This window comes from Patella vulgata, chromosome 2 (assembly GCF_932274485.2).
Source record: "Patella vulgata chromosome 2, xgPatVulg1.2, whole genome shotgun sequence".
In the NCBI taxonomy this organism is placed as follows: Eukaryota; Metazoa; Mollusca; class Gastropoda; family Patellidae; genus Patella; species Patella vulgata.
The window spans coordinates 14,210,260-14,227,739 of NC_065880.2; the positions used below are offsets into that span (position 1 = coordinate 14,210,260).

The 17,480-nt window shown below is 33.7% G+C and overlaps 1 protein-coding gene across 3 annotated transcripts in view; it reads left to right on the plus strand.

Annotated features, from left to right (window-relative positions):
* Window positions 1-17,480, plus strand: part of LOC126809622 (cAMP-dependent protein kinase regulatory subunit) — a 62,774-nt gene that overhangs the window by 34,422 nt on the left and 10,872 nt on the right. For all 3 annotated transcript variants that reach the window (XM_050534290.2, XM_050534289.2, XM_050534291.2), the window contains 5 exons: window positions 8,994-9,158; window positions 12,509-12,600; window positions 13,194-13,255; window positions 15,054-15,100; window positions 16,274-16,372. In XM_050534290.2, coding sequence (XP_050390247.1) covers window positions 8,994-9,158; window positions 12,509-12,600; window positions 13,194-13,255; window positions 15,054-15,100; window positions 16,274-16,372 — 465 coding nt within the window. The remainder of the gene's footprint in view (window positions 1-8,993; window positions 9,159-12,508; window positions 12,601-13,193; window positions 13,256-15,053; window positions 15,101-16,273; window positions 16,373-17,480) is intronic.

Genomic DNA, 17,480 nt, shown 5'->3' on the forward strand with positions numbered 1-17,480 from the left:
GTGATGCAGGACGGAGGGCCTGACAAGGACAGCTGTCTAGTCGTTCGGATGGGACGAAAAAACTGAGGTCCCGTGTAAACATTGGCGTGCACGTAAAAGATCCCTTGGCAGTTGGAATTCGATATAAGAGTAGGCTGAGTGCCGCTGCCTGGGCAAAAATTTCCCTCATAGCACACTGTATGGCGTATGCCCGTCTTTATTAGCCCAGGTTAGGAACAGAACAGTAGAATGTTAAAACCCCATTTCATTTCATTTCTTTATTTGAATCAGGGGATTGTGCAGATGTTAAAAGAGTTCCTTTTCTGAAATAAATCCTGCTTTAAAATAAATTCTTTTTATTTCATAATAGTGATTTGTATCATACCTTAAATATTATAACCCATTTTAAAGATACACCAATCATGGCAATTCATCAAAAAGAAGAAAAAGTCTTTTGACATTCATTTTGTCATATAGGAGACCTAAGATTGAAGAGAAAATGAACAAATATATGCATATGTCACAGTCAAAATGAATTATTGATTTGCTTTGTGCTCTGGGGGAACAAATGTCAAATAGCATAATTCAAACATACCTTGCTTTTAAAGTGCATACCGGTATATATAATATTTACTATACATATAACTATTTCAATATTGTTTTATTGGTTCTGTTTTTCAAATTGTCTATATAAATAACTTGTGTATATTTTAACAGTGTATAGATGTGGATATTATATGTACCAGTATCTCTACGATATACAATAATTGATGGATCAATAACCTGTCAGTATTAATTGTGTCATATCCCCTCAGTTTTTCCTACTCAATAACAAGTTCTGCCAGAATAATTCCAAATTCAATAGAAAAGTCCCTTGAGGATAAATTTCATAATATTTTAAACATTTAGAAAACAAATATTCAGAAATAGGAGAAAATTAGACTAGAATACTGTCAGGAAAGCATTATTGCTTTGTATGTAGTTACTACTAGTTAAGCACGATCCCTCTCTTCACTTAAGATTGGATGTTTTTATGTTCAGGGTATTAATTTATAATCCGGTCCTTATGTAGAAGATGTTCCTGAATCCTCTGGAGTGAATATTGGACATTATAGGAAAAAAAACGTTGGATTGACCTCATCTTCCAGTGACAGGTTTCTAAATACTTTGTTATTCTACGATATTTAATATTACCCTGCCAAATTTATACTGTCAATTTGACGACAAATTTTCGACTAATATGATTGGAGAAGATGCAATTTTTTTCTATCAATCACATAGTTTTCATAATGGTTTATTTTAAATTGGCAATTTCACATCATGTTCTAAAACAAACGAATGTTCTTGTTAATATTCCGGTATCGACACTCTTCATTGGATAATTTAAATAGGTTGTAACATTGTGGGGGCGTTCAAACTATGGTAGTTTATGATTGACACACTATCTCTTGTCATGGTAAAACACGTTTTCAAATGAAATGTAGCATTGAATTACGATTTTAAAAAAGATGATCTCGCCTTTGACAATTCATTTAAATTGAATATTGATCCAAACACACCAATTTCAAAATACATCAAAATCGAAGAAAAAATGAAGCCATTTCATTTTCATTTCCTATTAAACTGAAGCCTTAAATTTCTTAAGAGAGCACCTGAAAAAACATAGAATTAAAACAAGGGGCCCCGTGGTTCATGGCAAAAAAAAAAAAAAATTAAATTGCAGATTAAAATTTCACAGTAATCGATCCAGCGACGCGAGGGTGGAGACTGAGCTATCCCTCAACCTTCTCTGTGAAGTTTCACTCTGTGATCAATCTAGGCTTCTCTGTGATTGGTCTAAACCCATGACGTAGGCGATTTCTTAGTAGCTTTCCCACAGGCCCTCACTGCAGTAACGATCACGCGTTAGAGGACCCTCGATTCTAGTCAGCTCCGGTTAAGCTGGGCTTTGAATCTTGGGGAACATGCCTCTGACCATAGCTATAAGTATTACAAGGAGGGTGAAGACTCACAGCCATGGTGCTCGGTGTTTGTCCCTTTGCTTTATAATTTACTAATGTCCCATATTGATATGTAATTTTATGCAGTAAACCAGTTTATTAATACCAAACCATGATATCTACAATAGGTATAAATACATAATCTTGTACAAGTCTTTCTAGATATGAGAAAGAGATAATAATGTGATTTTATGATGAATAAGAGAAAAAACAAGAAATCAGTGAATTTGAAATGTCATTTGTGGAAGTATAGAAGATATAGCTACAGATATTGCTAAATATCACCTGTGTAAATGTTTTTGAGTGGTAATAAACTGTATCATAATCTGTCTACTGTAAAAAAAATAAAAATGGTTTTCATCTACAAATAGAGCCATTGTTGGGATATAACTTAATTTGTGTTTAATAGTCAAAAATGTTAGCTATAAATGTTGCTTCATCACTGATTAAAACTGAACATTAGATCAATCAATCCTGTTAAACTGTTTATTTACAAATTCATCAAAATTTGGTATCTTTAACCACCCACCATAACTCAATCTATTTTGATTTAAGCGTGGTTTCGAATCCCCGGTTGTACGTGACAAGGAGTAGAAATGAAATGAAATGGGGTTTAACGTCCTACTGTTTTGCTCAGAACTGGGCTAATTAAGACGGGCATACGCCATACAGTGTGCTATCATGGAAATTTTTCCCGGACAGCGGCACTACGGCCTACTCTTATATCGAATTCCAACTGTCAGGGGATCTTTTACGTGCACGCCAATGTGTACACGGGAGCTCGGTTTTTCGTCTCATCCGAATGACTAGACAGCTGTCCTTGTCAGGCCCTCCGTCCTGCATCACTGACAAGGGGAAACCACGCTGGAAAATCTGGATGAACTTTCTCGGCCAATGCAGGGATCGAACACCCGACCTCCAGGCTAGCGAGCCAGCACCTTACCCACTTAGCCACCGTGATCGAGTCGCCTGTCCAACCCCATGGGAGTTTTCCGGGTCCTCTGGTTTCCTCCCACTGCTAAAGACCTCTACGGGCAAGCGAATTATTGAAAATAAAATTAAACCATATGTTAGTCCCGAAATGTCCTACATGTAGTTTGTGTCGAGTGGACGTTTAACCACCTCTCTCTCTCTCTCTCTCTCTCTCTCTCACTCTCTCTTTGTTTTAATAATAATCTGCCATGTGAATACATATTTGAAATGATCTCCAATAAATAACATAGATATTTATTGATGATTGTTCCAGGATCTAATAAACTGTCCCTGTATAGCTAACAGTAACATATGTATCAAGATCAATCCGTTTTGTGTTTCATATCTAAATCCTTTACTTAATTTGATTAAATGTTAACTCGGTGTAGACAGAACATTTTATTAAATTACGATTATCAACCAGTACTGCAATCGAAGTGAGCTGTCGTAATGTAATTGGAACGAGTTCATATGGTCGATGATCGATCTCAATGGATTAAAGTGGAAGTGAATGTTCCCGTTGTTATATTGTGATCGAATGAAGAATACGATTATACACAACATTGACCATTTTACTTGCCACTTTGATGATTATGACAAACCAATAAAAATTGACCAGTTTCTATGTTTATGTTCACGGCGTAATGTTTACATTTTCGTTCAAGAACGGGCGTTGGCGATACTTGGAAACTGTTAGATGGTTTCATATTGATTTCAATATAACAACAAAACAAATATGTTTATATCCCTACATGTAAATCTGATTCCAAATGTTACATATTTCTAAAGTTATCAGCCAAGAAATTAACTAGTAGAAACTTGGCACCAGTTCCATCAGCAATATTTAAATATAGCTGGATATTACAGACTATATTAACCATCACCATATACTAGAATGCTAAATCGAAGACGATCTAGCACAAATGACATCATATGTGGATTGTTGGTACGGTTAAGGGCTAGGTCTTGGGTTAGGGTTGGTGCTCGCCCTGTTTACCGGTACATCTCGAGACCTTGCTGAAATCTACAGCCCTAACCTTTACCCTAATCAAAACCCACATTCCACATATGACATATATGTGCTAGATTGTCTCTGATCTAGCGTTCTCCCACCATATAGTTGGAAAATTTTGCCTCAATTTTCCAGACACTGGGCCTTAAACACATTCATATTGGAGAAAAGTCTTTGATCTGAATAAGGACAGAAAACATCAAATACTATAAAAAAACACAACACAATTTATATGGATAGAATACAAGCACTGGTTGTTTCACTTATAGCATGATGAAGATATGGAGATGAGGCAGTTTAAAAAAACATCAATCGTGCTCGAGAACACAAGAGAACATTCATCAAAACAACCATTTATTGTATTCCATATAAATTGTGTTGTAACTTCTTTAAGTGGCATTTAGTAATTGAACAGTAACACAATCACTATTTATGGAATAACAATTACTGGTTTATTAACATGCAATGTTTCCACGATGGTACTGTCTTTATCAAGGGGATCACGTGGCTAAGTGGGTAAGACACTGGCTCGCTAGCCTGGAGGTCGGGTGTTCGATCCCTGCATTGGCCGAGAAAGTTCATCCAGATTTTCCGGCGTGGTTCCCCCTTGTAAGTGTTGCAGGACGGAGGGCCTGACAAGGACTCTAGTCCTTTGGATGAGACGAAAAACTGAGGTCCTGTGTATATATTGGAATGCACGTAAAAGATCCCCTGGCAGTTGGAATTTGATACAAGACTAGGCGATAGTGCCGCTGCCCTGGCAAAATTTCCCTCATAGCACACTGTATGGCGTATGCCCGTCTTCATTAGCCTAGTATAGGAGCAGAACAGTAGGACGTTAAACCCCATTTCATATCATTTCGTTTTTATCAAGCAAATGCCACTTGATAAAAATGAAAGTACCATCGTCGAAACATTGCATGTTAATAAACCAGTAATTGTTATTCCATAAATAGTGATTGTGTGAAATTGTGTTGTGTTTTTATTGTGCTAAATGCCAATCAAGAATTATATTCAATACCATGTTTCTTTGTACTATATTTTAATGGCTGTAGATTTTAAGAATTGTGTGAATCATGGTTAGGACTGTGAGAGGATGAACCCCATTGGTATTCAAATAATGTGTGAAACTTTGGGATGCTTGTCAAATTTGGTCAACATCCAATTAAGTTGTCCTTTCGGATGAAAGAGACATAATTGCTGTGTGGACATATTTCCACCATTTTAATGGTGGAAATGCCCTTGAGAATTTATTTTTTTGACAGTTTATGGACCAAATCAAATTATATGTGTTAAACACAGCTGCCATATCAGTGTGAGCCTTATAATATCAAAGATGTTTTATCTAGTGATTTATTTGTAATCTCAGGTAGAAATTATTACTTGTATGAATAAAACAATTCCTGAAATTAAAAAACCCAAAAAAACAAGCTTTGATTATATTTTATTCTAGTAATTAGCCATTGACCTGGAAGAAAATTGTATCTATTTTATTCTCTGGGGATTTGCTTACTTTAAATTTTTACTAGCAGTATTGATTATTGATGAATAGCCTATATCAGACCTATTCAACATTTATAGGTAGTATAATTAGACTCAATTTACAGCCAGTAATCTTCAGCCTTCATTATCAAGAGTTGTGTGAAATATGAATTTTACCATTAACAAGGTGTAACCTGGTACAGATAAAAGTTCACACAAATGACTAACTATTGGATAAAATTAAAGTTACATAACTAAGTAAAACTAATAGAAATAGTCTGATATTTGATATTAGTGTATCAAATGATCTTGCCAATAAATAAATGAAATGAGGTTTAACGTCCTTGTCAGGCCCTCACTCCAACACCACTGACAAGGGGGAACCACACCTGAAAAACACTGATGAACTTTCTTGGCCAAGACAAGGATCAAACACAGGACCTCCAGGTTAGCGAGCTTATGTCTTACTAACTGAGCCACTGCGGCTACCTTCCAACAAATAATTTTAGTTTCCATGGTGATTGTTATTATTGTCTATTTTTATAATTATAACCATCTATAGAACTATATATCAAAATGATTACTAATTAATGACCAGAGAGAATAGAAGTAGATTGAAATACTGAGAATTAACTAAGGACTTATCTTCTTAATTCTTTGAATAATGCAACATAAATAATGCAACATGAAAACATTACAATAAGGAATTACAGTTTGTAGTCATAGAATAATTCTATTTGGGAATCTTAAGTCTGTTTTATTTTAAGATTTTTTTTTTACTGGAAGACCTAGATGTAATTGACATTTAAATTTAGTTAGGAATGGGTTTCTGAAATTAAAGTAGTATCATTTGATCTGCTTTCACAAGATTCGATAAAATAACGTACATCTTGGTCATTTACTGTTAGATAGACAATTTTTGTTCACAATCTATGAACGAACATATCTGATTTAAATTCTATTTACATATCATAAGTATTTTATGTATAGTTAAAAATATTTTAAAAAAAAAAGAAAATCATTGGCACCTTTTGCCAAATTGAGGGTGTCACTTAAAAGTTTTGAAATATGGTGGTACGTGGTCAACACACTCATCTATCACGTGATCGATACAAAATTTAGACACAGTTTTATGTTCATAAAACGAGAGTGAGAGAAATGGGGTTTAACGTCCGCTTGACACAAACTCTGTCATTTCTGGACTAACAAATGGTTCAATTTTATTTCAATAATTCGCATGCGTGTAGGGTCTTTAGCAGTGGGAGGAACCCCAGGAGGTTGAACAGGTACCCTACTCGCTTGTCACGCACAACTGGGGAATCAAAACCACGCCAGTTGACTCAATGGCAGACGATACAGTGCGCACGCACGAACCATTCCGCCATACACCTCCCCCCCCCCCCACATGAAATGAAGAATCCTATTGATTTTCAACAATTTCCAATAACTCAAAACAGCTAAAGTAATCGTCTGATTACTAGTAAATGGTTTGTTAATGTTAACACTAGGAATGATTATTTCGGATAACTACTTAATGGGTTAATGGTCAGTTTTTAGTAATGTATACATGCTCCTATTACCTATAAAAAAAATAGGAATGTGACAGCTTTTGTAGATTCTATTAGTTGCTGTGGCATCATATCTTTATACAGCTGATTTCCATGTGTGTATATATGTGGTACATGTTGTGTCAGTCTGATCTTAAACAATTCTTTATTTATCATTCTATATTTTTGACATTTACATTGAGACACAGAAACCTGTCAACAGTCTACAGTCCATAGTTATTATATTATTACATCTTTTTATATGCCCACATTGAAATGTTGTCTTATTGTTATCGCACATCATCCATTTCTGTCTGGATGTTGACCATAATTCTGTGTGCAAACATATTTTAGAATTTATATTTTGTTTATATTAGTGATACAAATGATTGGATTTCATTGATTTCTAAAAATAATGACAATATCAATTTGTAGACTCTTGTAAAAGCAATAGTTTTCATCTGATCTGGTTGAAATTTAAATGCATTAGTCAGTTTAATGAAACACAGAAGCTTATCGAATTCCACAACTTCAGTTTATTACTTCTATTTATGGCCCATGTTTAACTTTACTTTACAGAATCCTTTGAACTATATAACGACCAAAATTATCGTCCAATCTGTATGAAATTTTAAATATTATATACATTGTGTAGATGAGTGAAATGAAGAAACCTGAAATATATGCATTCGTTAATTGGTGAAACAAGATTTTGTTTTAGTTTTTCAGTGCTTATCACTTTTTTTGTTGACTAGTTGGACTTTTTCTTAAAGATCAAGGGATTAAACAAATATTTTTCAAAATGTTTTTATGATGGTCATGATTCTTGAGAATTCAGTTTATATCGACTTGCAGATTGTCGTTCCATCTTGTCCGCATTTCCATTGTTCTGTCATCTACAGTTTCAGCAAAATGTGGGAGAATTGTTCTTTGAATGATCCTGCTGTTTTCAGATCAGCTTGACACAGTGCATGTGTTGCTATTTTTATAAAGATATTTAAACTAAAGGTCCACTTGTATTCTTTGTGATTTAAATATATACACCAATAGATTGTAACATAATAGCAGTTCAGATTGTGAAAGGAATATGTCTTTAGTTTAAAGTTACAATTTCATATTTTCTAAGAAAGTCATAACTTAATTATTTCTATGTCTTTTGCTCAATAGGTTGTCAACTCACTATTATGCGATCATAGGTTATCTTTCTCACACTTAAAAAATCCTTACACCGGAAATAATAACACAATGGACTGTTTATAGATACCATCTATTTTAGGACTTTATTTTAATATATTTTAAAAATATAACTTAAAAATATGAAATTGTAACTTTAATGCTGAATCAAATAGAAAACAAATCTTTAACAGGATTTTAGAATTTTTATGATGTGAAAAAACCCCCAACAACCTAGGTCTTCAGTATATCAAGATTTCTAATGAATCACTAACAATCTACGATACTACATATTGTTAATGTATATATAGTTTCTCAATAACAAGGTATCTATTGGCATTATCATATTTCATGTTTATCATTACCATAAATTGTCCACCATTGTAATCTAAAACTGTAATCTGTTCCTTGGAAACACGACCACAACTCCTTCCAGAGTCTGAACAATATACATTTTATTATTCTTTTACCAGAGTTTTGTTTCTCCTTTTTTCTAAAACTATCATTGACAAGCTATTGTTTTCAGTATCTTGAAAGTTAGCCTGAGAATAAATCCGGATTAGATTTCAGGAGTATGTGGGTATGTGTCTTGGGGACTAAATGTACAGACATATTTTTTAAAGAGTCAGTATATATCTATATTAATTAATGGTTGTATTACATTGTATATTAATTTATTTTTTTTAACAATATTTTTTATTCAGGTTGTCTGAATGGGATTGGGGAAACCCCCCTCCCTATATTAATTAATGGTTGTATATTGTATATTAATTAATGGTTGTATTATATCTATATTAATTAATGGTTGTATTATATTGTATATTCCAGGATCAAGTAAAAGAAAAACATAAATCTGCTACACCACCTAGTGATGAAAGAGAAGATGATATATCGATAACACCACCTCATCCGCCAATGAAAGCTCGTCCAAGACGAGGGGCCGTCAGTGCAGAAGTATATAAAGAAGAAGATGCAGCCCAGTATGTCAAAAAGGTATTGATTATTATATTACTGGGACAGTCAACATCTCTAAGCTGTTACCGATCAATATGGATAATTTAAATATATCGTGTGTGACAGAAAGTTGTGGCTTAACTTAACAAATTTTAAAAGTCAAACTGAGTGCTATCAATCATTGACATTGTTATATTTTATCAGGTGATTGATCATATTGTTGTTGTTATTAACAAAGATGGCAATTATAATGCTGGGCTCAGATTACACTATAACTTTGAGCAATATGATGCCACTATATAACCAGCATCTTAAACAGCTGTGCTCAGGTAGAAAAACAAAATGCAAATACCGGTAGCAGCAGCTGGCAAAAAATACAGTTAATTGTTGTCATAGGCTGTAACTACTAATCATTTCAATAACTCGTTGATCACTGTCTGGAAAAGAGCTTAATGACCATGTGACTAGACTTCATTGATTTACGTTAGAAATTTATGATCAATATTTAAGAATTTCAATATCTAGAGTTTCTCCTTAGGTCCCACCGTATAGATTCATCAAGTTTTAAAAAATTGCTTTTTATCTTGTTACACACTTAGAAATATGACCAAGAAGTTATCGCAGCAGGTGCTTCCTTATATACCCTAATTAACAGTCACAGAGTTTTTAAAAACTTCCACTGTCATTAAGGAATCATGAAATTCACGACAGGGTTATGCGTCCATTATATGGTGTGGAATTTATAGATTTGTGGCCAATGAAAATTTGTAATTCTTGAAAGCTAGGGCTGTATATTGCGCCCAAAAATTGTATTGCAATATATTGCCATACTTGACAAAAAGTATCGCAATATATTGTAGTATTGCAATACTTTGATAAAGTCACAGTTTCATTTTGAATAGCTTTATTGTTTTTACAACTTTGGTCTTTGACACTTATTGTTTACTGTGAAACCTGTAATATGACTGATTATGTGACTTGTTTTTACAACCTTGGTCTTGTATTTGCAGACTTATTGTTTACTGCAAAGCCTCAATAATATGACTGTCTATGAAGCCTTTATAAACAGTCTAGCTAACATTTGAATATGAAATAAAAGTAGAAAAATATTGATATAGCCAAAGTATATCGATACAGCGTTTCAGAAATTGAATATTAGAATAAAAGTTTCTAAAGCATCTTTCACAAAGAGTTAACCAGTTTTTGTAATAATATCTGCACATTTAAAGGGGGGTTGGATGGCCAAATGGTTAGCTTGTGTGCGTTGTATCATAAGGTCTGTCATTGAGTCAACTGGCATGGTTTCGATTCCCCTGGTTGTACGTGACAAGGAGTAGGTTCGCCTGTCCAACCTTGTAGGTTTTCTCTGTGCATGCAATTTATGGAAATAAAATTGAACCATATGTTAGTCCCGAAATAACCTAGCTTGTGTCAAGTGGACGTTAAACCCCATCGCTCTCTCTCTCTCTCGCTCTCTCTCTCTCTCTGAGTCTGAACCTTTAACCATATTTATCACATTGATATAAAAACATGCTTCTATTACTACCACCAGTTATTTTGACAGGCAATCGTCTAGCTCTTCCAAGTTGACAGATTTGTAATAAGCTTATACCACGGTGCTGTGAATATTGCTTATATAACACACTTTGTCGACTGTATATATAACAATGTGACATTATGTTTTGAGCCATATTAGAAGAATTGGTTCATCAAGAATTATTCTTAAATTTCAGAATTGAGTCTGTGTGATTGTTATGTTAGAAAATCATATACATGTACATTACTAGACCAGTTATTTTGACAGGCAACGGTCAAGCTCTTCCAACTCAACAGATTTGCAATAAGCTTATACCATGGGGCTATTCTTTGTCGTTTGATATGTTTTTTTATTTAGGATTTCAAGGGTGTTGAAGACGAAAATCGTAATAAATGCACTCCTTTCGTAACGAAACATCCACAACACATACGGCATAATATTCACATGATATTGTTATACTGAAGAACAATCTATACATTAGTAGTATGTTGTGTATAATATAACTTTAGTGAGATTAACTCAGTTGACTCATCATTTAATTAGCACCTTAGTGCCAGCTAGTGGTCGGGAGATTAAGATTGTTGATTGGATAATCATCAAAGAAGCCGCAACAGCTGTACGCGTGTTCATTTAACACGTGAATTAAAATAAGATTTTGCGTGTACGATAGGTCTATTATTATTTTCAGGTACCGTGACGTTATCAAAATATGAGTCCCTATAGAAATGTCAATTCCATAGTCAATGCTTACGTTCACTTTCGTGCATTTTGGCTTTGATGTAAATATCAACATTATTCAGAGGATACTCAATGGCAGACTCGAGAATCGTCGCATTTCGGCTCGTTGGTCGTTCTCATTTTTTCGACCCATTGTGATCAGAGAATTTTAAACAATAATATCCCAAATGCATTCTCCGAAAAGAACATTATTGGCCATTTTGTTTATTTCCATTTAAGGCCTATAGAATATTTTTGTAAAGATGATATGAGATATCAAACAATCACCACTTGGATTAATTATTCTGAGTAAATAATGAGTTGTAGACGGCTTTATCATTGACCCATGACAGTTGATTAGTAATAGTATTACTCAATGACACCCCCCCCGCTTGTCGATTAATTTACATCATCAGCCACGTGGTTTCGATTAACACTCAACGGCAATCTATACAATCAGAATTAATTTTTTTTTCTGCCACTTATCAGAGTGAATCGCATGTAGGTACGCAAAAACATTGACAAAACCAAATATTTATCGATAATGTCTTGCACGCGGTGTCCGGGCCAATCAGCAAACGAGTTGTGTGGACAGCATGGCAACAGGCGGAGTTTATTTATATTTTTGGAGGGTTTTAATACTTGATTGTATCCGTTCAAAATCAATTCATCGACAATATTTTGATCATATTTTTAAACTAGAGATGCTCCGCTTTACAACGATGCCAATTGTTATGCAAGAGGTATGACCGGTTGTCCCACTGCGAACGAAGAAAAATAACTAATTTCGACGAGAATTTTGAGAAATAGGACAGATTTAAGAATACGGTACTCTTACAAAACGTTCAAATACAGGTGTTTTAAAATGTTTTATTGCTATTTTGATCTTCTGTGTCGATAGATAGTATATTTAAAGACTCATTTTTGTGAAAATCTCAATTTCGTTCAAAATCAATATTTTTACTTATTTTGTCTTTATCTCATTATTGATTCTCCCGCATTCCGACTCATTTAGATGCGGACAGTCACATATTAGAAGAATTGGTTCATCAAGCATTATTCTTAAATTTCAAAATTGAGACTGTAGGATTGTTATGTTAGAAAATCATATACATGTACATTATTTGATTTGTAGGTTGTGCCTAAAGATTATAAGACAATGGCAGCTCTATCCAAGGCTATATCTAAGAATGTTTTATTTGCTCATTTAGATGATAATGAAAGGAGGTAGGAACAGAGTTATTAAAATACAACTAGTTTTGATTTTATTTACTTACAAATGACTAATAAAAAGAGTGATGGCAGGCAAGTCTGTACTGTAAATTTTAACTTATATAGGTCTGGAAAATCATGCTTGATGTTATGTATGCAAGTGCAAAGGGTTCAATCGCCCACTTGTGGTTACATGTGACAAACAGTAGGATTACGTGCCTGTCATTATGTATTTTCTTTACTTACTCTGAGTTCCTCCCACTTCTATAAAACCCTGCAAGTTATACCATACATGTTCTGGGGATGATGGAAAAAAAAATGTTTTAGTGTGTATAAATTGCCCTAGATGAATCTAATGTCTTTCTTTAGATTCAATCCTCTGTTGACAGTTTGCAGAGAATCAGTCGATCATTACCAGAACGTGAAGCATATAGAATGTGGCAGTGCTGTTGAGTAGGCAATAGACCCATCTATATTAACAGAAACTTAAATTGCAGTGATATTTTCACTTAAGAATATTTAGATATTGATTTTCTTTGTCATAAAAATCCTGTGGAATAAGTAGAATCACGTAGTTTGCTTTAATGTATATTTTTCTCTCCCAACAGTGATATATTTGATGCCATGTTCCCTGTCCATAGACATGCTGGAGAAGTTATTATACAGCAAGGTATTTAATGAGTTTATATCTTATAACCCTGGTTGTATATGAGCAGGGCTGTCGGTAATTTTTCACAGTTGATTAGCAGCACTGCTAATCGAAAAGTACAATTTTGCCAAATTTGATTAGCAAATTTAAAAATTGATTAGCATTTTTTCAGTTTCAATGTAAAACACCTAAATAACAAGATATTACTTTAATTCATAACAAATATGATTAGATTCCATTCTGACTATTCTTAGATTTTTTTAGCACTGCCACAAGTACTTGTGACAGTTTGTAAATGTGATGTAGACATTTAGTTAGGTCTTATGTCTGAAGCCAATTCTTGACAGTGACTTCCGAAGCCCCACTCATTTTAATTGTTATTTTTTTGTTACGTTAGAAATCTTCGTTAGAAAACAATCTCGTCTGCTTTTTATCATCGTGTATTACTATTTTTGTTCAATCGGGCGCACCTCGATTAACTAGACACACGCGATATAAACAATAATATTTTACGGGAATTTTTACTTTGATTTTTGATTTACAATACGTTAACATGTATTTATTTTTTTATATTTTATTTACAATACGTTGGGGAAACACTGGAGTTATTTATTTCAAAATGAATATGATATAATTACTTGATGTCTCGCAACGTGAGGGGGACTACTTGATTCCCTCTTTCCGGTTTAATAGTATTCATAGAGTTATGTCCCTGTGTTATATAGTATTGTGTCTGGGTAGTTCGAGAAGAAAATGTCACAAGGAGAATTCAGTTTTGTTTATAAAATTTTATTCAACATTTTATACACGTTGAAAGTGTTGAGTAAGCCTTCTAGTCTTCAAAATGTGGATTATTCTTGTGACAATATCCAAAATGACAGGCACATTAATGATTCGCAGTAACTGCGAATCAAAAACGTCAGATTTTAATTTTTGGTTAGCAACGGACGAAATATGTATCGCAAATTGCGCTGCGATACTGGTTGTCGGCAGCACTGTATATGAGTAGTTGGGTCATCTGTCGAATCTCGTGGATTTTCTCTGGATCCTCCGGTTTCCTCCCACTGCTAAAGATCCCTACATGCAAGTGAATTTTTGAAATAAAATTGAACCATATGTTAGTCCCGAAATGACCTAGTTTGTGTCGAGTGGACGTTAAACCCCATTTCTCTCTCTCTATATGTTATATCACATTTTGGACATTTCAAAGACTTACCCATCTTGATATATTATGATATTAAAAAATTATATAATTAAATACTGGCTATATTCATATCAGATACTGGTACCCAGGAAAGTATTCCTAAACCACATATAGTTGACATTTGCCAAGTATAGATAAAACATTGACATATTAATTAAAGATACATTATGGGAGATTCAGTAATGAGTTGGCAGTTCTCACTATAATAGTTAAAAACTAGATAATGAAAGGCAATTTGGTGAAAATTTCATTCAAATTGATCAACGATGAACCGAGAACTAAGCGACTGAAATTCCCATAAGCCTTGGTCATTATTACTAAAGTCAGTACGATAAAGAGCATAGTCTCGATTAACCATTTAATCGTTTAATCGAGAAGGAAAGTTATGCAGTAAATCGGCTTACAATCCACTAAAGATTGCAGGCTAGCACTGCCATCTAGAGTTGATTATGGCCTGGATAGGTTAATTAATGTCTAATTAATAGTTTAGATAACATTTCAGGCCTGAAATAGGCAGATTTAGCTCTTGCATAATGTATGTTTAAAGAGTGTTTTTCATCATTTCTAGTAGAATAATTTGCGTATTTTATTTTGATTGTGAATTATTATTTTTAGGTGATGAAGGTGATAATTTTTATGTGATTGATCAAGGAGAAGTAGATGTAAGTTTATAATGATTATTTTGCATGTAATATGTCATCTTATCAATAATGAATAGTTTGACCGAGGCATGTTTTTTCCGGGTTATGGATTTACCATTAGCATGCTATTTTATTGATTAACTCTTTGTTTTATCTTTTGTTTTTGATAATGGGTTTTAAAGATCATTTTAAAATAATTAGAACATCGTTTTTAGTTAGCTTGCATTAAAATGTAATCATTGAATGTTTGTTTATTAATCTTCCTAAGCAAGTTTAAAGTCATCTTGTCACTAGAGAATAAGAATTATGGTGTTTATTTAAAGATGTGTCATGTAAGATTTAGATAAACAGCTGTTCGTTCTTGCTATAATAGTTTAAATATAGATAATGAAAAATGAATATATTGAAAATTTCATTCAAGTTATTTTATTCTGAGCTAAGTTATGAATGTTTGAAGTTTTGACAAGAAATAACCTAAGTAGCCCCAATTCGATTGTGAAGTAGGTATGGGCTTACCATTGCCAACATAATAAGTGAAGTCTAGAATTTTAGTCCTTCAATCGTGACAAGAGTGTCATCCATATTAACATTTAGCAGAGATAAAACAGACGTCTAGAATTTAAGCCCTTCAATCGTCACAAGAGTGTCATCCATATTAACATTTAGCAGAGATAAAACAGACATAGTCTAATCCACTCAATATCTTAGCCATCCCATAGGCTTGGCATGTGAATAAATGTCTAAAATCATAATTGATATAATTATATGCATCCACAAAAGGGATCACGGTGGCTAAGTGGGTAAGACGCTGGCTTGCTAGCCTAGAGGTCCGGTGTTCGATCCCTGCATTGGCCGAGAAAGTTCATCCGGATTTTCCGGCGTGGTTCCCCCTTGTCAGTGATGCAGAATCGAGATCCTGACAAGGACAGCTGTCTTCTCTTTCGGATGGTACGAAAAACTGAGGTTCCATGTACACATTGGCATGCACGTTGGCATGCCCGCTGTCCGGGCAAAATTTCCCTCATAGCACACCATCTTCATTAGCCCTGTTTGGAGAAGAACAGTAGGACATTCAACCCCATTTCATTTCCTTTCATTTCATTTCATTTGCATTCGCAAAAAGACCTGTAATAGGCAGATTTAGCTCTTACATAATGCATGTTTATCAATTATAATTTTATTTATGTTCAACAGATATATGTAAATGGTGAACATGTATCAACAATAGGAGAAGGAGCAAGTTTTGGTGAATTAGCTTTAATTTATGGTACACCTAGAGCAGCCACAGTAAATGTAAGTCACCTTCTATTAAACTGTCATATAAATACTGTACAAATAATAGTTAGTGCAGGGGGACTGCACTACACATAATTTACACAAAAACAAATCTACGGACAAGACACAATACGCAGAAATCACAAACAAACGAACATATCAAATTAAGTGAATAGATCCAGGGGCTAGCCGTAAGCGTCCACTGCACGCTGTACAGTCCCGGTCGGGCCTGTAGTGATACAGCCTTCACTCAAATTTAAAAAATAATCAGGAATATAACCCAGAGAAACCATTGTGTAATGCCACCATGAGTCATGATCTGCTCTATGTTACAAGAAATATGAATGTAAACGTATTGAAGTAAAAATTACCTTGACAAAAATCAATATAATAGTAGTGGACGGCCTAAATTGGACACTGCACTTTTACTAGTGAATAATGATATCTAATAATGAAGCAGTATCAGGAGTCTTGGGAAGAGTAAGCATACTCTACTCTCTATGTACCACCAGCCACAACTACAAAATCATGTAAATACTGGTTTTAAAAGAATATTGGGTATCAATGAAAAGGATATACAATATACGGTAATACTAATAATAATATGCATTAATATAGAACACTTAATGCTCTAAATGGTAATAGGTCAATTGCTATTGTGAATAACATGATCTGTGTCAATGATCTGTTGAAGATGACTGTCAGAAATTATCCTTAATCTTAAAGAGGATTTAATGTTGTCAGATATTTGTTAGATATTTCACTATTGATTTTTGTCTCTATGTAAAGTAACTTATCCTGTAAAATTAATTTGCAAAAAGTGAGTTAACTAGTGTCACTTTTCATTTATTCTACCACTGACATTGCCTGGAGCTATATAATTAGTGCTAAACTGACTACACATGCGTAAAATACAAAAGAGTAAATTTTCTCTGTTATCGAGATGCAAGAAAAATATAATAACTTCTATCACCAATAGTAAATAAACTTTCATATTCTAAACTATGTAATAAAAATTATTGTTAAATTAAAACCTTTAACTTTCATATTCTAAACTATGTAATAAAAATTATTGTTAAATTAAAACCTTTAACTTTCATATTCTAAACTATGCCATAAAAATTAT